Source organism: Pseudozyma hubeiensis (assembly GCF_000403515.1).
Source record: "Pseudozyma hubeiensis SY62 DNA, scaffold: PHS45, whole genome shotgun sequence".
NCBI classification, from domain to species: domain Eukaryota; kingdom Fungi; phylum Basidiomycota; class Ustilaginomycetes; order Ustilaginales; family Ustilaginaceae; genus Pseudozyma; species Pseudozyma hubeiensis.
The window spans coordinates 964,140-989,511 of record NW_012133827.1 but is presented as its reverse complement, the minus strand read 5'-3'; the positions used below and the strand labels follow the sequence as shown (position 1 = coordinate 989,511).

Genomic DNA, 25,372 nt, shown 5'->3' with positions numbered 1-25,372 from the left:
GTAAAAGCGATACGATGAACCAAAAGAGCGAGAGCTGTAGCGGATCCTGGAAGGGTGTCTGCGAGACGTGCAGCCGAAAGCAAGAGTTGGCTGGATCCGGGTCGGAAGATGCAAATGTGGTTGATGGAAAGCAAGCTATTGAAAGAAAGGCTGATGACGAACCGAAACACGAGAAGCAGAGACTGCGAAGTGAAGGAGAATCACAAGGACTGCTGGACGGAGGCGAAGAGCCGATGGGGAAGAGAGAAGGGATACAAGGTTGAGACGAAGGCGATTCCAACCCGAACACGCTCCGGTTCCGCTGAGTTACGAGTAACTTAGGGTCTTGCTTCCTGTCCGCCACTCTTCTCGTACAGCCAGCTACAGTACTCTTGCTTGACTCGAGCGCAGTCGAAATGAACGCGGTCGCCGTTGGAGGCTGACGAGAGAAACTGCGTGCAGCCCGTGCTCTTCGGTGCCTGGATCTTCGCTCTAACAAATTAAGCATTATTGGTGATCGGTGAGTAAGACGGCTCTTCCGCCTTTCTGCCTCCACATTCGACTCACTCAAAGGCTTGACGCTGAGCGGAGCTATCATCGTCTTGCCTTCGTCCAGCTTCAGGGGAACCCAGCTTGTCTATGACCACGTCCAAGCTGGTGCGTGGTCGGGCTCAGCTGCCACACAGGAAGAAGTCAAGGGACACTTCGACCTTTGATGAGCCAATTGACACTGAGCACGTCGGGTGAACAAAAGATGAGAGTGAACCCCCGGGTCGACCGACCTGACTGCGACTGAGCCGGAATTTAGGCGTCGTTTCACATAACGCGAGCACCACAAAGGGAAGTGGCAAGCCAACTAATTCGCCGACTTGACTTTGACTCGAGTCGGATGAGCAAAGCGCTGCGTAATAGTGCAACTTCGTCAAGCTGATCAGTCTTTCAGACCTTCCTTCGCTACTCTCGGATACCATCCGAAGATCGTCCTGACTTCCGACAACCTTCTCCGCATCCCTCACGACTCCTCCTGTCTTATCATCAATACCGCAACGAGCCAGTGCATTCCATCAACGCAAGCCATCATCGGGTATTCCGCGCTGGCATCCCTCACGCCAAACTCCACCAGCACCGATCAGCCATGATCCCTTCGCAAAGGTATGCGGCCGGCAGCGCTGCTCGCTGGAAGTCGTCGGCCTCCAACGCTGCCACCATGACATCACGGCGTCTCGCGTCGTCGTCCACCCCGTCCTCGACTGCCATTGCGCGTACGTTGTCAGCGCCTCGGCTTGCTTCTGCAAGGATACCCTTTTCTGTCGATGCAGCATCGACACCATCGATCGGTGCACGCTCCCTATTCACCTCCACGCCTCAGTTCTTGCCTAGGGTGAAGAAGCTCGAAAAGATGCTTAGAGACGGCGAGGAGAACGAGGACGACACGCACGATGTCGAAAAGCAGCACGAAAGGCGAAGGGAGCCTGCCGAATCCGAGAACAAGGCCGAGTCCTCTGGCTCCTCTTCTTCCGGTAGGTCGGCCACCGGCGGTGCCTCGACTTCAGGTGCTGGCTCTAGCTCTGGCTCCGGTGCAAGCGGCTCTGGCTCTGGATCTGGCTCTGGCTCTGGCTCGGGGTCAGGGAACAACTCGGTCGCTCGCTCTACAGTCCCCTCCGTATACCCCCAAGTCCTCGCTCTTCCCATCACCCGACGTCCGCTCTTCCCCGGCTTCTACAAAGCAGTCGTCATCAAGAATCAGGCTGTATGCGCAGCCATCAAAGAGTCTCTCAAGCGTGGCCAGCCGTACATCGGCGCCTTCCTGCTCAAAGATGAGGAGGAGGACGCAGACGTCATCACCGACCTCAGCAAAGTGCACAAGGTCGGTGTCTTTGCCCAGGTCACCAGCGTGTTCCCCGTTCAAGGCGGCGGTCAGACAGGATCCAAGAAAGGCAAGGACGGCGAGGAAAAGTCGGACGACGAGGAGGGTATCACCGCCGTCCTCTACCCGCATCGACGTATCCGCATCGACGAACTCATTACACCTACAGGCCAAACCATCCCTTCGCCTCCGCCAGGCACCGAGGGAGCTGGCCCCGCCAATCCCATTAGCGACGAGGCCGCCAATGAAGCTGTCAAGGCCGCTTCCATGGCCAAGGTCCACGACATCCAGCAAGAGGCGCGAGACGACGGCATCTTGCCCGAGGTCAACGATGCTTCTGCAGCGCATCTCCAGCAAAACTCGCCTCCATCAGCTCCCGCAGCCGTCGAAGGACAAAGCGAAGGTGAAAGCGACGTCACACCCGTCGATGACAAGGACATGCCCTCCCATTCTGCACCCTTCCAGACCTCGTTCCTCCAGGACTACGCCGTCTCGCTCGTCAACGTCACCAACCTCGCCGCTGCTCCGTATGACAAGCGCAACGACCAGTACATTCGGGCCGTCATGTCCGAGCTCATCAGCGTCTTCAAGGACATCGCCCAGCTCAACCCTCTCTTCCGCGACCAGATCGCCAATTTCTCCATCTCGCAGGGCGCAGGCAACGTGTTCGAGGAGCCCGAAAAGCTCGCCGACTTTGCTGCTGCCGTCTCCACCGGCGAGGTGGGCGAGCTGCAGGCCGTTCTCGAAGCACTCGACATCCGCGAACGCCTCCAAAAGGCGCTTGTGGTACTCAAGAAGGAGCTCATGAACGCACAGCTGCAGAGCAAGATCAGCAAGGACGTCGAGTCCAAGATCCAGAAGCGACAGCGCGAGTACTACCTCATGGAGCAGCTCAAGGGCATCAAGAAGGAGCTCGGCATCGAGAGCGACGGCAAGGACAAGATGGTCGAAAAATTCCGCGAGAAGGCCGCTCAGCTCAACATGCCCGAAGCCGTTCGCAAGGTGTTTGACGAAGAGCTCAACAAGCTGCAGACGCTAGAGCCTGCCGCAAGCGAGTTCAATGTCACCCGTGGATACCTCGACTGGCTCACCAGCATCCCATGGGGCGTCCACTCGCCCGAGAACTATTCCATCTCCAACGCCACGGGCGTTCTCGACGAAGACCACTACGGGTTGTCCGACGTCAAGGACCGTATCCTTGAATTCCTTGCGGTCGGCAAGCTCAAGGGCACCGTGGAAGGCAAGATCATCTGCCTCGTCGGACCGCCCGGTGTCGGAAAGACGTCGATCGGCAAGTCGATCGCACGCGCTGTCGAGCGTCAATTCTTCCGCTTCAGTGTCGGAGGTCTCAGCGACGTAGCCGAGATCAAGGGCCACCGAAGGACCTACGTAGGTGCTATGCCAGGCAAGGCCATCCAGGCGCTCAAGAAGGTCGGCACCGAGAATCCGCTTATCCTCATCGACGAGGTCGACAAGATCGGACGAGGCCACAACGGCGATCCCTCGTCGGCTCTGCTCGAGATGCTCGACCCGGAGCAGAACGGCTCGTTCCTGGACCACTACATGGACGTCCCCGTCGACCTCTCGCGCGTGCTGTTCGTTTGCACTGCCAACACGCTCGAGACGATCCCGCAGCCGCTGTTGGACCGTATGGAGGTGATGGAGGTCTCTTCGTACACGGCCGACGAGAAGCGACACATTGCGCGCGGCTATCTGGCGCCGCAGGCCAAGGAGGCTTCGGGCTTGCAGGATGCCAACATTGAGCTGCCGGACGAAACGATCGATTTCCTCATCAAGCACCACGCGAGGGAGAGCGGTGTGCGTGGTCTGCGAAAGTTGCTCGAAAAGGTCTACCGCAAGATCGCCTTCGACATCGTCAAGCAGCACGGCGAGTCGGTGTTCCCCGAGCCCAAGGAGGGCGAGCTGGCGAGCGCAAAGAAGGACGCTGCGGCGCCGAGCACAGGCGCTGCCGCTGGCTCTGCGGAGAGTTCGACCCAGTCGGTGACCCCACCGCACGTCGATGGGCAGACGGCCGAGTCCAGCGAGACGCCATCGCCGTTCACCGAGCCGTCGGCTTCGTCAGCCGAGGCTGATTCTGCAGCGGATTCTGTGCCCGAGAACCAACCCAAGCAGGACGGAAAGGTGCCCGGCAAAGACGCCGCACCGGAAGCGCCCGCCAAGGTGACCACCGAGAAGCGTCAGCCCATGGCCGTTCCCAAGGATGTCAAGGTGGTCATTACCACCGACAGTCTGCGCAAGTACCTCGGACCTCCCGTCTACCACAAGGACCGTCTCTACACCAGCGCCATGCCCGCCGGTGTGTCGACGGGTCTGGGCTACCTGGGCAACGGTTCGGGCTCGCTCATGCCGATCGAGACGACGATCATGCCAGGCAAGGGTGGTCTTCAGTTGACAGGTAAGCTGGGTGATGTGATCAAGGAGTCTGCCTCCATCGCTCTTTCGTGGATGAAGACCAACGCGTACGATCTGGGCATTGTCAAGGACGCCAACGACAACCTGCTCGACAGCAAGGACGTGCACTTGCACATGCCCGAAGGTGCCATTGGCAAGGAAGGTCCGTCTGCTGGTGTCGCCTTCACCGTGTCGCTGACGTCGCTGTTGACGAATCGATCCGTAGCGCCGACGCTGGCCATGACGGGTGAAGTGTCGCTGCGCGGAATGGTGTTGCCCGTGGGCGGATTGAAGGAGAAGTTGCTGGCGGCTCACCGTGCAGGTATCACCAAGGTGATTCTGCCGGCGCAGAACCAGCCCAACGTCGAGGCTGATGTTCCCAAGGTGGTGTTGGATGATCTCGAAGTGCACTACGTGAACAACGTGTGGAGCGCGCTCAACCATGCATTCGGAGAAGGACCTTGGACGGCCAAGGCGAAGGAGATGGAGGAGCTGGAGCGCCAGGAGTCGATGATCCAGCCTTCCCGTCCGAAAGACAAGATCAAGGAGGATGACGGCGCCAGTCAGGATCAGCCAGTCAATTAAGCATCAATAGAATCGAGTTCACACCGCTCACAGATCCCGGATGACACGAGTGTACACCTATGAAGAAGGGAATTCCGAAGAATGTGCCATTACGAATGTGTGCTGAGGATGCGGAAAGGCTCCGGGTTTGAGCGTGAGGGAGATCTGAGGGCGATCAGGATCGTGGGCAGGTGCAGCGTTGCTCGGGGGGTACGTTGGCAAAGACGGCGTCGATGTGGCGGCCACATCCGCGCCAGGTAGTTTTACCGCACTTGTCACCTGCAGATGTGCGGAACAAGAGCAGAGAAGAGGAGAGAGGGTGTCAGAGACAGTACACGATTCGACGAGTGGTAATGGACTAGCAAGAGACTTACAAGTGACGGCCATGCAGGAGTTGACCATCTTCTCTGCTGCGCCAGCGCCAGTGGGCTGGATCGACTGTGCAGCCATGCTGGATTTGATGTAGATGAGGAATGCGTGGTTCCGACTTGATGGTGGTTGTGAGAGTGATGGCAGAACGCAGAAGAGGAACGGCGATAAGATGTCGTTCGACTCATGACTGAGCCGCAGGCGTGTGCAAGCTGCTCGAGCCTCCACCAAGACGGTGCGCAGTCCAAGCGCAATGTCGGATATTTCGGCGAAAGCTCTAAAAAATTTCGGAAGCGCCGACATTTCTACCGTCAAACCACCGAAAAGTCCATTCACACATCCTTCTCACCAACTTCAAGTCTTCACCTTCACATCTTACCGACTTGCAGTGGAGACGACCATACCACACGTCGCTGACTCCATACCGTGCACACCGCCGCAACACAGAACGCACTCGAAAATGGTCGCAAAAACCTCGCGCAACGCATCCACCTCCTCATCATCAAAACAACGGTCCTCCCTCCAAACACCCTCCACCTCATCCTCCGCAGCATCAAAATCCACAAAGCTTCCTGGAGTGACATCACTCGTTCAATCGAGCGCCAAGAAGTCGGCCAAATCGGCCAAATCACCAGCAAGTCGAAAGAAGAATGGTGGCAACAACAAGTTTCGCGATTCGGAAAAACGAGAGCTTCTCGATGGACAGACGAACGATCTCTTCGTGAGCGGTGGGAATGGAGCGAGAGGAGATGAGGGAAGGGATCCATTCTCGTATGGTGCAGCGTCGAGTGCGGACAGGATGAGGACAAGGAGACAGGTGGATGAGGCGGCGTTGGCGCTAGACTTGTTGATGAAGTCTTGATCGAGCAAAGGCACTGAAAGGAACTCGTACGTTCGTCAAAGGAGTCAGCTGAGCGCCCACTGTGAACTTCGAGGTACTCCTTCGGCACCCGTCAATCCGTTGCGTTGTTATGTAGTTCTATCAGCCCTGTATACCCCACTGCATCCGTCAACGCAATATCCACCAGACACTTTCCGCCTCAGCGGGCGACATGTCACACCCCCTCGTCAAGCTTGTCATACAGAGGCAACTCCCTGCGCTCTGGTGATATGTGGACATAAGAGGGTACAAGAGGGTACTGAGGGCGGTGTGACACTGCAGAGCGATTTTGAGTTCGATGTTAGGGCGTGAATCTTGTGTTCAAGCAAACAAAATTCGGCAGTCGGACGAGGAGGAAAGAAGACAGAGCACGAAAAAATATCGAGGTTGCAGACTCTCTGTTCCTTCCTTCGACTTTGGTAGTTCTTCTCGTCTGTCACCTCATCATCTCGTCAATTCTCCGCTCATCTACGGCACATCGCGATTCCCAACCTTCTTCATACACACACCTTGTTCGAGCACAAGGACTTCATCCCAAAGCGCATCCGCTGATTAGCACGTTCGACCAGATCTCCTCTCACGCAGTTGCATCTCCTGCAAACCCACAGTCACAGCTGTTGCCTCCTCTAGACCACAGCAGTTCCTGTCCAACCCCTCTTTCCCCCGCACACACACACACACACATTCCATCATGGTAGTACGACTGCGTCTCAGCCGTCAAGGAACGCGCAACAATCCATTCTACCACGTCGTAGCCATCAACGATTCCAAACCACGCGATGCACGACCCATCGAAAAGCTCGGAGAATTCGATCCCATCCCTCGACCACCACGTCGTCTTGCACCCACGCCGTTCGTCGGTCCTCGCAGTGGAGCAGCAACACCACCTGGTCATGGTGCATTGATGACGTCGGGTCTTTCAAAGGAGGAGGTCAAGTTGGAGAAGAGGTTGGAGTGGAACGAAGATCGAATTCGACACTGGTTGAGGCTCGGTGCACAACCGAGTAAGCCAGTGGCGAGATTGTTGGATAGAGCCGGGTTGGTGGAGGAAGGGGTGCATTACAAGGGGATCTACAGACCCCCGCCGAGCGACCAGCTGATCAAGCAGAAGGACGCCGGTGGCAAGGAGGAGTCTTCATGACGGATTACGAAGTGTTACCTTAGGTTTGGCCGCATGCCGCCGCTGCTGTAGCTTGCTCTGTTCTGTCACGAATCTCACGTTTGCATTGCAGTATCCTTGATGTCGTGAACAATGTCTGTCGCTTTTGAATGCGCTCGCACAGAGGTTTCCATCTGTCACACGTGTCAGTCCCGCAGCGTCCATCAACCACAAGATACCTCGTCTGTCCCTTGGACACTTTCCATCTCTCTCTCCCTCTCGCGCTCATGTCACACACTTCAGACAAGACGACGGACAATCACCAAACGAGAACTAAGATTCGCAAGACTGTGAAAGGGTATGCACAGATTAAGAGTGATACAGCTGCAACTCGAACAGAGAACTCCAAGATGCTCCACCGTTCCGCAGCATCAATCCCTGGACTGGTTGTTGAGAATGCGCAGAATACTGATAAACAGGTTGACGATGTCCAGGTACAAACTGATGTTTGCCAGCACCCACTCCTCTGCGCTCAACCTCCTCTGAATCAGCCACGTGTCGTACACGATGTACAAGCTGAACACGACGCATCCTGCGATCGCCATGATCAGATCAAAAGTCTGGTTGTACGGCAGGAACACGCCGACGAATCCGACTCCGACCATGACCATGAGCGCGCCGAACAGCCATCCACCCATGCTGCCAAAGTCCCACTTGGACTGGAGCGTGAACAGCGTGAGACCGAAGAAGGTGAAGGCGGTGATGATCATGGCTTGCAGGACGATCTTTTGGTCTACGTAGGTGATGACGGTTCCGAGCGAGATAGATTCGAGCACGGTGAAGAGACTGAGAAGGATGATGTTGGTTGGGTGAGAGTGACGCTTGAAGTAGAGGAAGCCCATGGTGACGAGGCTGCCGATCATGGGTACGATGAAAGCCCACTGGTTCTGCTGCACCCAGCTTGCGATGTTCTGGGTGGTCATAATGGCAGCGATGACGGTGGATCCGAGGATCTGGAAGAAGAGCACGGTGTAGACCTTGCGAAGGAACATGGCTCGGATCTCTGGCGAAGACTGCTCGACGGTGACGCCGAACTTGAAGTCGTCGGGATCGCCTTCTTCGTCGACATTGCGCGGGGTGGAGCTGGTTTCGGCCGCACCGTACGATGGCGCAGGCGTGTCGTGCTGAGGTACAGCTTGGTAGTCCTTGGGCGCGGCAGGCGCCGTGTAAGAGGGCGGCGCTGCGGGGTAGTTGTTGCTGGACATGTTGGTGCGCGTTGAGGGAAGGAGACGATGTTGGTGGAGAGAGTGCAAGGAAGTGAGCGGCGGATGGCGTTGTGCTGAGTCGTCGGAAAGCGCACGTTGCAAAGTGGAGAGGGGTCCTACATTTTCCAGACGCGCCCTGGCTGAGCCAAACTGCTGGTCACCCCACCGCACAGCCCCGCTTCTTCGAACACGCATCTGATCTCATTCCGAAGCTCGAAATTGCTAGAATTCGTTCACTTACTGTGCTGCAACCGGGAGACCCTGATGGGGCTCTCACTCACTACCTCACATGTTCCTCAAGCTTCGCATCGGTAGCCTGTTCAAATGCTGAACACATTCTTCTTTCGAGTCGTACTCGATGAAGCTTCGTTCATTGTTGCCTTTCCCTGGGTTCTAATCAGCAGATCGAGCCTACTTGTACAAAACATTTCGAGACAGGGCCAAGGGGGAAAGGAGATTGTTCGGAGGATTCCAAAAATGTCGTTGCTCAACGTTCATTTCGCAAATGCGAGGCTCGTGCCCCACTGGTCTAGTTGTACACCGACTTGAACTTGCTGACCGGAGGACGAGGGAGCAGACCGCCGTGCGCCTTGACGCCGTTGATACGGTGGTAGGCGTTCAAGTTCTTGTGCAGGGTAAACTGGAAGACGGAGCTGCCACCCTCACGAGCGATGATGACGCTCGACCAGAGGAAGAAGGACCAGATCCTGTACATCTTGTCGCCGTACTTGGCGATGGCCTTGTCCTTGTTCGACTCCCAGTTCTGAGCCCATCGCAGGATGGTGGCCGAGTAGTGGACGCCGGCGACGTCGACCGAGCGTACCTCGAATCCGGCCTTCTCGAGGTGGGTCACAACCCATCCGAGCGACAGAGATGCATCGGCACCGGGGAAAACGTACTTGTTCATAAATAGACCCCACTGCAGATCGTGGAACTGCCACGTGGGTCGCAGACCAGCCACCTGGAACACAAAGACACCGTCGTCGTCCAAGAGGTTGTAGACGTCCGAGAGGAACTTGTCGTAGTGACGGATGCCGACGTGCTCGGCCATCTCGAGCGAGATGATCTTGTTGTAGTGTCCGGGCTGCACGGGAATGTCGCGGTAGTCGAGGTTCAAGATGCGCGCCTGGCTGGCGTCGATGCCGTTCTTCTTGAGTCGGTCGTTTCCGAAGCGGGTCTGGGTCTTTGCGAGCGTGACACCTGTCACGTCGCAGCCGTAGTTGACAGCGGCAAAGGTGGCAAACGTACCCCATCCGCATCCGATATCGAGCACACGGTCCTCCTTCTGCAGATCGAGCTTGGAGCAGACGAGGTTGAGCTTGTTGTCCTGCAGTTCCTCGAGCGTCTCGGCCTTGTGGGGGTCCGAGATGATGCCGGAGGTGTAGATCATCTGCGGGCCGAGGAACCATTCGTAAAAGTCGTCACCTCGGTCGTAGTTGTCCTGGATTTGAGTCTGGTCCTGCTTGGCGGTGTGCATGAGGACGTCGGGGATCAAGTTGAAGAGAACGTACTCAAAAAGAGGCCAGGTGAAGCCCATCGAGGCCCAGTCCCATCGGTACTCGAGCAGCTCGTTGAGCGGCATCTTGGGCTCAATCTTGGCGGCAAAGTAGGCATCGTGGAAGGTCTGGTAAGGGATCTTCTTGTCGCCGTGGTACTTTTTGCGAAGCTCGGGGTCCTTGATGTCCATGTAGAATTCGAGCGGCTTTCCGGGAAGGGTGACTTTTTCGTTCTTGCGAGGGCCGTAGGTGGACATGACGGTCCAGTAAGCGATGGCGACGGGAGCGCCAAAGATGGCGCAGAGGAGGAGGTAGCTGAACCATCCGAACCATTGGGGGTTGACAAACGGAATGAGGCGGAGCACGATAGCTGGCGTGACGAGGACGAGCGCGGCGAGGTGGAAGTTGTTGAACGATCCGTTGCCTTCGGCGGGGAGAGGAGCATTGGCAATGGAAGGATAGTTGGTCAGCTTGACCTTGCCTCCAGGGGCATACTTGACGCTGGCATCGCCGTTGGCAGCGGGCTTGACGGCGTTGGAGCTGCCGAGCTTGAGGCCCGAGCCGTTGGCGGCAGCAGCGGGAGCGGCTGAGGCAGCGGGAACAGCGAGAGCGGCCGCGGGTGCCGAGTCGACGATGTTGGTGTTCAAGCTAGAGGACGAGACATCGTGCGGAAGATCGACGGTCTCGGTAACGCCGTGCGAGTCGAAGGAGAGGTTCTTGGTGAGACGCTCGTAAGCATCCACAGCAGGATCCGTCATCTTGGAGAGGCGACGAGGAAAGAAGATGTGAAGGGAGAGGGGGGGAGGAAGGAGGAGGGAAGGGAGGGATGCACGAACTTGCACTCGAGTGTTGGACTCTAGGTACGTGTCGCAAAAGCTGATCCGAGCGAGAGGCGAAGAAAATGGGTGAAAAGAGTGACAAGGGCTGTCAAGGCGAGAAGAGGCGGCGGAAGAAGAATCGCTCGGATAGGAGGCTCCCTCCGAGGTGAGGGCAAGCAGCGCCGGCCCACAGCGGACGCGCACTGTGCAAAGAAGCCTTGTTCTGTTGATCTGCAGTTGCTCGGTGCCAACGTATTGTTGCAATCCTCACAAACTCTAGCTCAGAAGCTAGACAAAAGTGCAGTCCCGATGTGCTGCTGTACCGGGTACTGCATGCACGGCTCTCGGCAGCAATGATCCTTTTTGGAAGAAAACGCTGCAGCTTTTCTTGAAACACACACCCAAGCATTCAGCGGCCAGCCAGCGAAACGCACGACCCGAAGCGCAAAAATCGATTGGAGCGGACCCTAGAATAGGGTGATCTGGAAGCTCACCACGTTGTTCGAGTTCGCTATCGTCCGGCTCGAGCGACGCAGATCGCTCCGTAAATCGGCGTCCACTATGTTGGACAGATGACATCTGTATTCTATCGCTCCCACCTCTTGTCATGATCCTTCTGCTCAGAATGCGAGCGAGGCAGCCACATTGAAAAGGTGGGAGGCGGGTCGAGGAACCAGACCGAGTCTTCTGCATCTCGTGGCTGGCGCGAGGGAAGTGGACCTAATTTCATTCTTATCTAATGTTAGACCTATCTTAAAACCAGATGCTCGAAGATAGTAGCCAGGTAGATCTCCCGATGAGACAATTCATATCACGCACGGTTCAAGGACCGGAAGAGCGGACCGGAGATGCATGTTTCTTACACTGTGCAGTCAACGTCGCAGTGAGACTCGTTCGGTGAATTGGAAGCAAAGCAATGTCGCATGGCCTCCCCCGCGGGTTGACCCTCTTTTACTCGTCAATATGCAACATATGCCGACGCCGTTCTCCATGTGCCGTCCCTTCGAGTGAGTCTGATCTTGACCAAAGCTCAAGGTGAATTTGATTTCACAAAGCCAAACAGAGTCGATCTCGTTTCGTCGCTGTGCCGTCCGTGGATTCCTTGAGCCAGCACGGCACCGACGCCCTTACTGCACTCAGAAACACAATGTCAAGGTTCTCGCGAAGCGAAAGCCGCACTGCTTACCCCGTGAGAAGGGGTGTTGGGCGTGTCCAGCCTTGTTCCTGGAATTGGGGAAGGGGGAAATCTGGTCGTGTGTACGATGTGCTATACACTGTAGACGACTGTGCCCTGCGTCATGTCGAGAAACTTTCCATCCCTGAGCTGTGTGTGTGTGTGCCCCACGTTCATCTCTGCTCGACTGCCTCGGCTTTTCCCCACTCGACCAATCCTCGCTAGGACCACTCTGTCCATCCCTTCCTCAACGGCCGGTCCGCATTCCCTATAACAGCCTGCTCCACTTGACTTGCATCCCTTCGCATCTTTCCTTCCCCTCCTTGCCTTCTAGCATCCTTCCTCGTCTTCCATTGTCATCCTCCCGTATCTAGAACACAGCAATCATGTCGAAGCCACAGGTCCTCATTTGCGGTACCATCGTCCATGCTCACGACGAGCTCAAGAACGACTTGGGCTCGATCGCAGAGATCCTCGTAAGTTGCAATGCACCAGTGACAGATCGAATCGCACAACATATCAGCTGACTCCCTTGTCACCTCGCCTCCCAACAGCACCTCGACACCCCATCTCGTGCCGAGTTCTTCCAAGCCTGCTCCTCCGGCGGCAAGTACGCCAACATCACCGCCATCTACCGACACAACGATTCCGTCGACAAAGTCGGCTTCTTCGACGCTGAGCTCATCAACGCCCTTCCCGAATCCCTCAAATCCATCTGCCACAACGGAGCCGGATACGATCAGATCGATGTCCACGCTGCCAAGGCTCGCGGAATCACCGTCTCGCACACCCCTGCCGCTGTCGACGATGCCACTGCCGACACGGCCATGTTCCTCGTCCTCTCCAGTCTGCGTCAGTACTACCGAGCCGAAGTCAACGCACGACTTGGCAAGTTCAAAGCCGGTCTCAAACCCGCTCACGATCCCGAAAACAAGACGCTCGGCATCATCGGTATGGGTGGAATCGGTTCCGCCCTTGCCAAACGCGCCGCCGCTTTCGACATGAAGATCATCTACCACAACCGAAACCCCAACCCCAACGCCGACCCTTCCTACACCTACATCTCCTCCCAACAAGAGCTCCTCTCCCAATCCGACGTCGTCTCCCTCAACCTTCCCCTCAACAAAGACACCGAAAAATCCTTCGGCAAAACTCAATTCGATCAGATGAAAACCGGTGCCATTCTCGTCAACACCGCACGTGGCGGCGTCGTCGATGAAGAAGCCCTCATCGATGCCCTCAACTCCGGAAAACTCTCTAGCGCAGGTCTCGATGTTTACCCAGCAGAACCCAAAATCGACGAAAGACTCATCAAGATGGACCAATGCATCTTGTTGCCTCACATGGGAACCGAGACGGTAGAGACGCAGAAGAAGATGGAGGTCCAGGTGTTTGGTAGTATCAAGACGGCGATTCAGACCGGAAAGCCAAGCTTCATCGTCAAGGAGCACAAGTAGATCGCTCTTCAAAATCTGATTTCTGTAACACGTACTATTCGCTCCTTCACTGGCTACAAGACATACATCATCTATTCGTCATAAATGCTCGCTGTAGACTGCAATTCAGCGTGTGCATAAGAACCACACTTCAGTTTTGATTCTCCTTGTCTCCCTCATCCAACAACGAACCCGCCCTCGTCGCACCGACATATACAGCCGAAGTACGAGGTTTGAACCCAAACTCACCCCCAGTGACCGATGGCCTGTGTGCAGCCGGTACACCAACCTTCCCGACAGCCGAATTTCCACTCGCCGCAACGCTGCCGTTGGTGCGTCTGTCGTCCAACGCTGCTCCTACCCGACCATCCGTCGCTCGTGGAGTGACGAGTGCCGAGGGTCGAGTGCTTGCGGAGGAGCCGACGCTGCCGATGCGCGTCATGCTCGCACGTGGAACCAGTGTCCTCGCCGGTCGAACAGTGACGGGCGTTCCGGTGGGATCGAGATCGAGTCCGTGCGGTTGAGATACGCTCTTCCTCATCCCTCCGGCTACGGGCGTTGCCTCGACAGGTGCTAGCGAGGAGCGACTCGAGGCGGTTCGTGCTGTTGGCGTAGCGAGTGATGCCGAGCGCGACGTTGCTGTCCGACCGACAGGTGTACGCGTTGCTGTAGCTGTAGAAGCTGAGAGCGTGCTGCGAGCGGCAGTCGCTGCCGTCGATGAGGTGAGAGATGTACGAGGTCTTGGGACGGAACTAGTCGCGCTTGCGGAAGCAGGAGCAGAAGCACGCGTCGTAGCATTCACAGCACCGGTGCGGCCGGTCAATGACGATCTGGGCTTTGGAATCGTCCGTGTCGTCGCGGCGGTGGGTGTCTTGAGACCGGGCGACGTGCCAGTACCCGGAGTCGACGTGGTCCGCGTGCGTCCCGGTGTAGCAGGACCGAGGGAGGGAAGCGGCGGAATGGGTTGCGGTTGGACGACAACGCCAGCAGCTGCGAGCGAATCTCGTCGACGAGCTCCAGATACAGGCGGACGCGAGCTGGTGAAGGTGCTCTTGCGCCGACTTCGCATCGGTGTCTTGGCCTCGTTGGGCAAGTCGGCACTGTCTGGCTGCGACGAAGAGGTCGGTGCAGTCGAAGTGCTGGACAAGCCGCTCGAGGCACTCCCGGAACGAGACAGGGCAGGTTCGACTCTGGTAGTCGACGAAAGACCCGATGCGCGAGGTTGCAGCAATCTCAACCCAGCCGTGGGGGTTACAAGTGAAGGACGAGAAGCAATCCGCGAGACTGGCTTCGCGACCGTGGTCGAAGCCGCAGTGGGACGAGTGACGGTCGATGGTCCAGACCTGGTCGAAATTGTTGCTCTACTGGGCGTCTTGTCCACAGCGTGCCTTCCCAGTTGAGCTTTTCTCGCTGCTTCCGCCGCCCATCTTTGAACATTCTTTGCATCCCTCTCAAAATCTTCCTCCTCGTCATCGTCATCGTCGTCATCACTACCGCCTCTCACCGCCGTCTTCTTCTCTGATTGAATGCGCGTCTCTTTCTTGGGCGACTTTGACTGCGAGATCGAGAAGGAATTGTTGCCGAAAAGCAACGACGCTTCGCCACTCTCGTCCATCAGATTACCTCCGATCATACTCGAATTGGCGATGAAGCTTCCTGTCAGATTGAGCTCAATCGTGTCATCCCCAGCAGCATTCTTGACCACTCTTCCAACACCCAGCCCTCTCGAGCCCAAAGTGTTGTTCCTCTTGCCTGGAGAAATTGACTTGATCTCAGGCACTCCATCTTCCGGCACCATACTGCATCGGGGCTTGGCTTTGTATCCGCCACCGATTTTGGCTGGCGAGCTCCTTCTCGTGCTAGCGGTCGCAGCGGAAGCGGACCTGATCCGAGCCCTGGCACGGGACACGTCGAAGCTGTCATCGATCGTGACGTCAGCAGCGGCGTTTCCAGCAGCAGCAAGGAAGCTCGCGTCTTGGTTGAACAGCAGTTCCTGTGTGCCGGTGGTGTCGAAGTTGAGCGTTAGGTCGGAGAGCTTTGCGCTTGGACTGCTGGACGAAGCCAGTATGGAAGGTCGCATGCGTGCGGGTCTGGATTGAGCAGAAGGAGGAGAAAGAGGTGTCGATGCATTTTTCGACTCTCCCACGGCCATGCGTAAGGCCTTGCCGGGCGAGGAAGATGAGCTGATGATCACAGGTCGACGCAGAGGCGAGTCTCGAGTGCGAGGTCTCGATGCAGCTGAGTCGGAAGATCCGACCTTGGACGGAGAGGTAGGAGGGGAGCTTGTCTTTCGAAACAACGTCATAGGCGTGGGCCCGATGTCGTGTGAAAGCTGCTTGGATGGTGAAGATAGGATGCTGCTGCCCGAAGCTTTACGAGGCGATTTAGAAGGCGAGACAGGCGGCGGCATCTTGATCGAGTCAAACATGGCTGCTAATGCGGCTTTCTCTGGCGACATTGGTTTGGTTTCGGCGCTGACTTTGCGTTGAGGTGACTGAAGCACAGAGCTGAGTGCAGGGATCTGACCTTCTACTGCCTCATGCCTGATCAACTGCTCGGTAGACATGGATGCTGGTGCCGCAAATGCAGTCACTGCTGATTCGTGATGCACCAATGACTCGTTCGGGCTGTCTGGTAGTGGAACTAAGGCAGCCTCTCCTGTTGTGTTCGAACGCATTTCCTGCCGCGTATGGCTGCTATCGATCATTGTCGACACAGAGCCAAGTATTTTCCTGATAGTCGAGGTGGTGGATGGAAGAAACGTGCAAGATAGGATGACAGCAGAATCGAGTGCTGAATGCAAGTTCCTGCACCTACACTGTATAACTTGCGTAGAAAAACAATTGACAGTCCAACACTGCGCGATCCAACGCTCACCCGCGAGAGAGCACACGTGATTTTCCCTCACGGCCAAAATGGCAGCGTTGAGAAATCACGATCCCCCTCAGCCCGATTCACCGTGTCGGAAAAGCCGAGGTGTGGAGGAGAAAAAGCATGCCCAAGTGCGGAGAGAGGATGTATGCTTAGCCGTGTGCAGCAACGAGTCCCTTGAAAGCATTCGCACAGCCAGTCAGCATTGGCAGAGGAAAGCTGAGTCTCGACCCGACCAGGATCAGCTAGGCGGGAGAGATCCTTCCCTCCCCTGCTATTTTGACCAACACCATCATCATCCCAGCGACCGATTCGCCGACGATGTCATTCTTCACATAGCGAGCGCAACATGTGTGGCCGATTTGCCAACGCCCAAACCATCCCTCAGTACCGCGCTGCGGTTCGAGAGGAGCTACCTGACCGACGACCTCCCACCCCTGCTCCAGACGCGGACGACTATACCCCATCCCACAATGTAGCGCCCCAGACCCGCTCTCCCGTTGTCCGCCGAGAGCTTTCTTGGGAACGCGAGCGTCGCCTCAAATCGGTCCGCAACCCGACGGAGCAAGAACGCGAGCACCAGCTCATCATTCAGACCATGAAGTGGGGCCTCATCCCTCGCTTCCATAAAAAACAGCCGACCTCCGGAGAAGCATACAAGACCATCAATGCGCGCGATGACACCATCTTGTCACCACAGAGGTCGATGTGGCATTCACTACTGCCAAGTCAGAGGTGCGTCGTGTTCGTACAGGGATTCTACGAGTGGCAGAAGCGTGGAGGCCCTGGCGAGGGGGACAAGGTGGAGAGGATCCCGCATTTCGTAGGCATGACGGAATCAGGTCATGGCAGAGAGGACAAAACCGGGCATGGAAGACGTCTCATGCCCCTCGCCGGGCTTTGGGAACGTGTCCGATTCGATGGCGAAGAAAAACCGCTCTACACTTTCACCATCATCACAACGGCGAGCAACGACCAGCTTGGTTTTTTACACGACCGGATGCCAGTGATCCTGCCGACTGCCGAGGCGATCTCAACCTGGCTTGGCGTGGGAGTGGAGCCAAAATCATCGGGTGAGGTGAAAAAGGGCGAAGATATCGACGACAGCTGGAGCTTCGAAGTTGCCAAGCTCTTGAGGCCGTTGCAGAGCGAATTGGAGTGCTACAAGGTGCCCAAGGAAGTAGGAAAAGTGGGCAACAGCGATCCAAGCTTCATCCTGCCGATCGAAGAGCGCAAGGACGGGCTCAAAGCTTTCTTCGCCAAACAAAAGCAGCCAAAACAGGCCTCGACCAACGAAGTGATGCATCCTCCTGGAACCAACGTAAGCTCGGCAAACGGTGTCAAAGAAGAGCAGGCAGACAACTCACAAGATACCGATCCCCTCATGCCGAGCTCTGCCGAAGACTCGCAAGCGTTGAGAGCCGCACAGCAAGCGGAAGATGAAGCTGCCATGGCAGAGGCGGCGGCGCGAGCTGAGCAGGAAGAAGCAGACAGAAAGCTGGCAGAGCAGATGCAGCACGATTTCGAGCAGGATGAGGCGGCAGGGCGAATCACAGGCGGAACCGAAATGGGTCGAAGCGAGTCGATCGTCAACACGGGAGTGACGTCCGAGTCCGACTTGACGCAGAGCACAAACGAGACTCTGAAGCAGGAAGACAACGACTCTATTGAAGGCGATGAGGTGGGAGATGGATTCGGTGTTCCAGAAGGCGAAGAAGGACCTTCGACTCGGACGAGGACGAGGGATCGCAGCGAGTCCAGCGACGTCGAGCAGCCTTTCAAGCGCGCCCGTACCTCCACATCGTTGTCACCATCGGCTTCCGATCAAGACCAGTGCGGCCGGGAACGGTCAAGCAAGTTCTCTCCAGACCCCTACAATCCGCCGCTTTCACCACCTCGCCCGCGAGGCGGGTACAGTCGTCGTCTGTCCCCCTCTTCCGGTGGAGGGATCCACGTCAACCCACCTCGAGGCAGAAACCGAGGCAAACCACGACACGAGCCTTTCCCGCAAGCTCCACCGCATACGTGGAAATCTCCGCCCAAGAAGGAGCGAGGTCCCATGGACGACATGCTGGAAAAGCAAAGGAGGGTAGCGGAACGGGAGAGCCAGGATGAAGAGCGGTTGTGGAGGGATCTGAGTCCGTCGCGGGCAGAGCGTAGCAAGGATGGGGAGAGCGAGAAGAGCAACGGAGGCAGTCCAAAAGGGAAACCAAGTCGACCGGGTGGGACAACGGGCGTTACAAAGGGAGATAAGGGCGGCAAGGGTTCGGGCGCGGATATCAGATCCTTCTTTTCACCTCAGAAGACGTCGCCTTCAAAATCGTGACGGACATTCAATCAACACATCCGATGAACAGATGAAGAAGCTAGTTTGGGGAGAGCATGTGTTTTTGATTCATCACCTACGCTTCACGGCATGCGCCATCACTGACCCTGACCTCCCTGCCCACCCTGTCCAGGCTTCTTGATAGCGATGGGCGCCCCAGCAGCTCTGGGCTTCTTTGCGCCTCCCTGTCCGGCCTCGGCGTTGGGTGCAGCTGCGTTCAAACCTTGGGCGGATAGCTTGCGCTTGGCGCCTGCGGTAGCGGCACCGCCACGACCGCCTCTTGCAGCGGCGTGGGCGATGCGTGTTCCACCGCCGCGGCCTGCTGCGGCAGCTCCACGGATGGAGGCTACGGTTGTTGGGGTGGGAGTTGGTGCGCCAGCTGCGGATGTGGCGCTGGCAGGACCGGTGGGGATGGGTCTTGCTACAACGGGTCGTGCGGTGGCGCGTCCGGCTTGCGCTGCGCCTCGACCGAACACCCCTGGCCTCGACGCGCCTCCTCCCGCAGCACCACCAGCTGGTCCCGTCGGAGCACCACCACCCGCCGCCTGCGCAGCTGCCGGCACTTCCTCGCCCTTCAAAGCAGCGATCTCGGCCGTCAACTTGTTGATCTTGTTGTCCTTCTGCTTGATCATCAACGTGTTCCTCAGATTCGCCTCGTTCTTGCCCGCTTCGAAACGCGCTTTTGCACTCTCGTCGTACTGCGCTTTGAGCTCCGCTTCGCGTGCAGAAACGGCTGCTGCGATAGCCTCTTGAACAGCTGCTTCGCGCTCGTCTTCCAACGCTTTGAGTCGAAGCTGGACTTGCGATTCAACGTCACCGTCTGCTGCGGTAGAGGCAGGTGGTGCCTGTGCGTATTTTGCTTCGAGCGACGCTTTCAGTTCTTGTAGCTCTTGCGCGTGAGCCGCTTTCAATTCGGTAACGTCCGTTGGAACTCCGCTTTGGGCGGAAGCGAGTTGAGCTTCGAGTTCGCGGATCCTCTCCTCGGCAGCGGCCAGCTTCTCCTCGAGCTCCGCAATACGCAACCGCAAAGCAGCCACTTCTGACTCGCTGTAAGCAGCACCTACACCCGACACACCGTTGCCACCAGCTGCAAGACGCTCCTGAACAGCCTTCTCGATCGCCTCTGCGTTGTTCTCGGCAAAGTCACTCTTGAGCTGAGCGATGGTTGCGTCCCGGGCTTGTACCTCGGCTTCAGCCTCGCGCTTTTCGCGCAGGAATTGCTTGCCCTTCTGAAGATGTTTGTCGCGAGCCAGGATGATCTGTTCCTTTTCGGCTTCGAGCTTGGCTTTGATTTCGTCAAATTGCTTTTGAGCCTCGGCGAAGGCTGCTTCGACGGCAGCCTGCTGGTCGACCGACGAGATCGCTTCTCGCGTCTCCGAAGCAGCCGCAGCAGGGACGCTGGAGTTTTCTTCACCAGCGACAGGAGCTGCGGATCCACCAGTGCCCTCGGCAGCTGTGGCGGCAGCGGCCTGTGCCTCTACCAGCTGCTGCTTCAAAGCATCCCTCTCGATGACGAGTTGGGCAATGTTGGCCTCGTGCACGGCAATCGCCTCCTGGTATTTGGCTGCGTCCTCCTCCTTCTCCTTCTGCAGAGCTGCCAACTTCTCCTGAACCTCAGCTACAGCTTTGCGCTCGGTAGCGATCCTCGTTCGTACCTGCTCGCGAAGCTTCTCGAAGTTCTGTTTCGCCGTGGCCGTCGCGGCTTCGCTCTCCTTCAACTTTGCCTCGGTCTCTTCCACCTTCTGCTGCGCTTCGGCACGTTGCTGCTCGACCTTTTGCATCTCTTCGTTCATGCCGTGAGTCTGAAGGAGCGACTGGGCTCGAGACTGCCAGCGCTTGCTGTCCTCTCGCATGACATTGAGCTCCGCCTGCGAAGCTTCGAGTTCGATCTGAGCGTTACGCAGCTGCTCCTGCACGGGCTCCAGTTCGGCATTGGCGGTGCGCAGCTCGGACTCGAGCTGAGCGATGCGCGCATCGGCACGGCTGGCTGTCTCTTGCAACGTGTTGTGGTTCTCGCGCAGTTCGTTCAGCTGGTTGATTTTCTCCAGCAGCTCGGCATGCTGTGTGGCGGTGCTGGCTGAAGACACGTTCTTCGTCCTCTCGCTGTCGAGCTCGGATCGCGTTTCGCCGAGCGTCTTGTTGACGTGCTCGAGGGTCTGCTTGAGTCGAGACGTTTCTTGCTTGTTGATCTCCATCTGCAAGTCGACGATTTCCTTCTCGCGGCGCAGGAATTTGACAACCTCGTGCAGCTCGTCGACGCGACGCTTCATCAGAGAATGTGCGAGCTCGGTCCCGGAGATGCTCGTGTCTTCCTTCTTGACTTCCGCTGCTTGGGCTGGCTCCGACGAAGGCGCATCCGTGGTTGCGGCTGCTTCAGCGGGAATTTCTGATGCTCCTTCCGCCGCAGCCTCGCGAGATTCTGCTGCACCTGCTGGTACGGCCTCATCGGCGTTCGGGTCGGCAGTCGACTCGCTCGTCGTCGGCACAGCACTGCTTGCCTGCTCAAGATCCATGTCGACATCTACAGAGGGAAGTGGCGCGGCAGCCGCTTCACGCATCTGGTTTGCTTGCGCGTTGATGGTCTCCAAGTGAGTGTGAAGGATCTGGTTCTGGGTTGTGAGGTCGTCGATCTTGCGTTGCAAATCGGCCTTCTCACGCTCAAGTGCTTGGCGCACGGCGTCCCAGCTGGCCTTTTCGCGACCCCATTCGGCCTCGGCGAGGTCCTTGGAGCTGCGGAGCGAGCTTGCATCCTGTCGAGCCTTCTTGAGCTGTTCGCGTGCCTCGGCGAGGTCGGCGGTAAGCGTCTCGACTTGCTTGGTCATGTCGTCGAGCTTGAGCTGGGCGGCCTTGGCAGCTTGAACGTGCTTGCGGATTTCGCCCTTGACATCTTCCTGTTCGGCGCGAGCGCGCTCTTCCACAGAGCCAAGCTCTGTAATGGCATCCTCCAACGACTTCTTCTCGGCTTGGAATGCCGAGCGTTCGGTCTGAAGCTGCAGCTGCAGTTCCTGCAGCTGCGTCTGGACCGCCGAGAGCTGCGACGACGCGCTCGAGAGCTGCTGCTGCAGGCCTTCGATGTCGGCAGTCCTGGAAGAGAGCTCGCTGGACGTGCTCGTCTTGAGCTGCTCTAGCTCTTGCGACAACGCTGAGAGTGCAGCGTCCTTCTCGGCAACTGCAGCGGTGGCTTGCTCCACCTCGAGCTTGCTCTTGCGCACTTCCAGCTGTGCCGCCGCTCGACCGGCTTTGAGGTCGGCCAGCTCGATCTCGAGCTGCTCTTCTCTTGAAAGCTGAACATCGGCTTGGGCGCGGAACGCCACAGGATCACGCGAAAGCTTATCGCGGCGCTCGTAGATGCCGAGCTTCTCCTGCGTGGACTCGAGCTGGCGAGTCAGGTCCTCGACGCGGAGCTGGGTGTGATCAGCGCTGGTGCGTGCGATGGCGAGCGCCTCGCGAGCGCTGCTGAGCTCGGCGCTGGAGAGATCGATACGACTCTGAAGGTCTTTGGTTTCAATTTCGCGACGAAGACTGAGCTGACGGTAGAGATCCTGCTCAGCGGCGAGTCGGCTCCGAAGGTCCTCGTTGATCTCGTCGAGCCTCTTGACGTCTTGCTCGAGACGAGACTTGACGTCACGTCCACGTTCTTCGAGATCCGACTGCATGCTCTGTGTAGTGCGAACCAGCTCTTGCAAGTTGTTTCGCTCTACCTGCATGCCGCGGTTCTCTTCGAGCAGGTTGCTTTCGAGCGATTTCCAGACCTCCTTCTCGGCCTGCAGGCTTGAGACTTGTGTACGCAGCTGCTCCAAGCTGGACTGAGACTGGATCAGCTGCTCTTCCAACATCTGTGCAGAGACCTCTTTGCGGGCAAGACTCTCCTGAAGCTTGGTTGTACGCTTCGACAGCTCGTCCAGGTCGGTCCTGGTGAGCTCGTGCGTCCTTTGAAGGTTGCCGAACTTGTCCTCGGCGGCTTGGCGAAGCGCCTGCTCGCGAGCTGAGCTGACCGTAGTTTTGCTGATCTCCACTTGCAAGGATCGGATTTCTTCGCGGTAGCGGGACAGCTCGTTGTCCGTCTCGGTCTTTAAGCGTTCGTGGCGAGCGCGCAGCGCCTCGTACTCGGCGAGCGGCAGACCAGAGTTGATGGGCGCAATGGCGCCGGAGGCGTGCTCTTCGCCTGCCTTCGCTTCGGCGCTGCGTCCGCCGGTGGAGCACAGCTGGCGGAACAGGTCGCGCTCCTTGCTGACCTCTTCCATCTTGTAGCGCTCCTGTCTAACTTCATCCTCGAGTCGTACGATGAGGTCGCGCGCTTCGTTGACGGCGTCGTCCTCTTCGTCGGCGAGGCGGGCCTTGTAGTTGCGTTCCTCTTCCTCCATCTTGGCGCCCAACTGGCGCGTCACCTGGAGCAGTCGAGCGTTCTGACTGCAGAGCTCGGTCAGGGATTGGAATGTGACGAGCTCGCTGGTGATGACCGATTGCGTGTCGGATTCAGGAAGCGTCTCTGGGAGAGGGCCGATGGCATCTAGCTCAGCGAGGAAGCTGCCGTCATCCTCGAGACGTGCAGCAGCGTCAGGATCGTCGCGGAGGATGATGGCTTTCGTGAGCTCGCGCACCTGGCGGCCGAAGTCGGCAAGCTGCTGCGACATGAAGCCATTCTCGCGGCTGATGCGCTCTAGGTCGAGCTTGAGGCGCTTCGCGTCGGACTGTGCCGTGTCTCGCTCCTGCGATGCGGTAGCGACCTGAGCGACCATCTCGCCGAGGTCGGCAGTGAGACGCTCCGTCTCCTCGCGCTGCGCTTGGAGCTGCGGAGCGCGTTCCTGCAGCTCATCCATGACCTGCGCCAGAACCGAGCCAAGACGGGTGGTCTCGAGCCTCTCACGGCGAAGCTCTTCTTGGGTCTTGGCGAGCTCCATGTAAATCTGGCTGAAGCTCTTGCCAGACTTGCGGATGCGATTGGCGATCTCGGCGGTGGGAGAGATGCCAAAGCCATTGTTGAAAGATGCAGCGGTACCCATAAGCCCTGTCCGCCGCGGTGTTGAGGCGATACTGCGAGTATCAAAGTCGGCACCGACATCGCTCATGATATCGAGAGTCTGGTCGAGGAACGCATCGCCGTTTTCGCGCTGGCCTTGTCCGATGCCAACACCCTCTGCGAGGCGGTCCAAAGCCTCGGATAGCTCTCGATTCTCGTCTTGCAAAGCCTGGCGCAATTCGACCTCCTTTTGTGTCTCTGCCCAAGCCTCTTGTTCCCGCGTGCGACACTGTGCGAGCACGTCCTCCCACTGCTCTTCGAGCTCGACGATGCGTTGCGACGAGTGTTCCGCTCGCCTCTCGAGCAGCTTGACAAGTTGACTTTGGCTGCCAACCTCGGAGCGGAAAGAGGCTTCCTGGGATGCCAGACGGGCAGAGAGGTCGGCGACCTTGTCCGACGTGTGACCGAGTTTGGTGCTGGCCTCGTTGTAAGCTGTCTGCAGCGACTCGACCTTGGAGCGGGATGCAGCAGCTTCTTGTCGGGCTGTGTCCAGCTCTGCCTGAACACGGCTGAGCTCAGCGCGTTTGGCTGCGCGGAAGGTGGCCGATGCCTCGTTGAGCTTGTTTAGCTGCTCGTGAGCCCACTCGGCATCCTTCTTGGTCAGCTTGATCTCTTGCTCCAGCCCTTGCAGCTTGAACCTAGCCGTGTTTTCTTGACTGCGCGACTCTTGAACGGCTGTGGAGAGACGTGAGATCTCTTGACGGGCATCACGGTTGCGTGAGAGGAGTGTGTTGATCTCTTCGGCCTTGCGAGTGCTCTCCTCGCGTTCGCGCTGGAGACTGGAGAGAATGTCGCGCTTCTCCTGCTCGGCCTGATCGAGTCTGCCGCGGACCTCGGCAGCCTGACGCACACCGCTTTCGGTGGAGCTCTTGAGCGTCGTCAGCTGGGCACTGACGCCGACGAGCTCGGCGGAGAGGCGGTCCTTCTCGCTCCGGACCAGCTCCTTTGCCTTGCGTTCGGTTTCAACCTCGGCGATGAGGGCGGCTGTCTGTGCCTGCGAGGCGGACAACTCCGTTGCTAGTTCGGCACTTCTCTCCTTTGCAGCCTCGCCTTCGCGCCTTTCGTTGTCGAGCGAGGTCTGAAGAGAGCCAATCTGGTTCTGGAGGTTGACGACCTCGGTCTGCAAGCTGTCCTTGAGACGCGAAGCTTCGACGGTCTGTGCGCTATCCGCCTCTAGCTGTTGTTCGAGCTGACGATTCGCATCCTGAGCGGCTGTCAATGATGATCGTGCTTCCTGTTGCGCCTCCTGAAGAACGGAAACCTGTTGCTTCCAACCCAACGCTTTGATGACAATGTCGTAGAGACGAAGCACGAGGTCGGCATCCGGAGACTGAAGCTGCTCTGCTGTGATGATGGAGCTTGGTTCAGCTTCGCTGAGGGTCGTCAATGCCAGCACGAGCTGATCTGCTGAGATGTGAGGTGGAAGTTGGACGTGAAGAGAAGTCGTGCTAGGCAGACCAGCGGCGGTTGGCGAGGCATCGGATGCAGGTGGCGCGGTTGAGTCCTGCATGGTGATATCGGTTGATGGAGGTGCCAATGGCTGCTGTTCGGCTGACCGAGCATTGGCAGCATCAGCTGCGGCGAGTACGAGCCTCTGGATCTCTTGAGCATCGGGAGCAGGATTGGAGTCCGCCATGGCCGGCGTCAGCCCGCGTGTGGGGGCTAGCCAGGTCCGACTCGATCGGTTTGAACTGCTTAGATCTTACGAGAACGATGGCATGCGCAAAGTTCCGCCGATGGAGTGCAAATCTTGAATGAATGTGTGCAGACGAAAGGAGTGTTTGAATGGCGAAATG

General features: G+C 57.7%; 8 protein-coding genes across 8 annotated transcripts; 3 read left to right on the top strand and 5 right to left on the bottom strand.

Annotated features, from left to right (window-relative positions):
• Positions 1 to 14: 14 nt before the first annotated feature.
• PHSY_004789 (hypothetical protein) lies at positions 15 to 4,843 on the top strand (the record flags this gene model as incomplete). Its single annotated transcript, XM_012335401.1, has 2 exons — positions 15 to 258; positions 915 to 4,843. The coding sequence occupies 2 exons, from the start codon at positions 15 to 17 to the stop codon at positions 4,841 to 4,843; spliced, it is 4,173 nt and encodes a 1,390-aa protein (XP_012190791.1).
• Positions 4,844 to 4,997: 154 nt separating this feature from the next.
• PHSY_004788 (hypothetical protein) lies at positions 4,998 to 5,494 on the bottom strand (the record flags this gene model as incomplete). Its single annotated transcript, XM_012335400.1, has 2 exons — positions 4,998 to 5,101; positions 5,197 to 5,494. 2 exons carry the CDS (start codon positions 5,492 to 5,494, stop codon positions 4,998 to 5,000), a joined length of 402 nt encoding a protein of 133 aa, XP_012190790.1.
• Positions 5,495 to 7,601: 2,107 nt separating this feature from the next.
• Positions 7,602 to 8,435, bottom strand: PHSY_004787 (Bax Inhibitor; the record flags this gene model as incomplete). The annotated part of the gene is made up of 1 exon (XM_012335399.1): positions 7,602 to 8,435. The coding sequence occupies one exon, from the start codon at positions 8,433 to 8,435 to the stop codon at positions 7,602 to 7,604; it is 834 nt and encodes a 277-aa protein (XP_012190789.1).
• Positions 8,436 to 8,964: 529 nt separating this feature from the next.
• On the bottom strand, positions 8,965 to 10,689 carry PHSY_004786 (hypothetical protein; the record flags this gene model as incomplete). The annotated part of the gene is made up of 1 exon (XM_012335398.1): positions 8,965 to 10,689. One exon carries the CDS (start codon positions 10,687 to 10,689, stop codon positions 8,965 to 8,967), a length of 1,725 nt encoding a protein of 574 aa, XP_012190788.1.
• A 1,620-nt stretch (positions 10,690 to 12,309) lies between these two features.
• PHSY_004785 (potential D-isomer specific 2-hydroxyacid dehydrogenase) lies at positions 12,310 to 13,380 on the top strand (the record flags this gene model as incomplete). The annotated part of the gene is made up of 2 exons (XM_012335397.1): positions 12,310 to 12,399; positions 12,478 to 13,380. The coding sequence occupies 2 exons, from the start codon at positions 12,310 to 12,312 to the stop codon at positions 13,378 to 13,380; spliced, it is 993 nt and encodes a 330-aa protein (XP_012190787.1).
• Positions 13,381 to 13,604: 224 nt separating this feature from the next.
• On the bottom strand, positions 13,605 to 16,066 carry PHSY_004784 (hypothetical protein; the record flags this gene model as incomplete). Its single annotated transcript, XM_012335396.1, has 3 exons — positions 13,605 to 14,067; positions 14,146 to 14,702; positions 14,795 to 16,066. 3 exons carry the CDS (start codon positions 16,064 to 16,066, stop codon positions 13,605 to 13,607), a joined length of 2,292 nt encoding a protein of 763 aa, XP_012190786.1.
• A 513-nt stretch (positions 16,067 to 16,579) lies between these two features.
• Positions 16,580 to 18,556, top strand: PHSY_004783 (hypothetical protein; the record flags this gene model as incomplete). Its single annotated transcript, XM_012335395.1, has 1 exon — positions 16,580 to 18,556. One exon carries the CDS (start codon positions 16,580 to 16,582, stop codon positions 18,554 to 18,556), a length of 1,977 nt encoding a protein of 658 aa, XP_012190785.1.
• Positions 18,557 to 18,654: 98 nt separating this feature from the next.
• Positions 18,655 to 25,212, bottom strand: PHSY_004782 (filament-forming protein; the record flags this gene model as incomplete). The annotated part of the gene is made up of 1 exon (XM_012335394.1): positions 18,655 to 25,212. The coding sequence occupies one exon, from the start codon at positions 25,210 to 25,212 to the stop codon at positions 18,655 to 18,657; it is 6,558 nt and encodes a 2,185-aa protein (XP_012190784.1).
• Between the last annotated feature and the right edge of the window lie 160 nt (positions 25,213 to 25,372).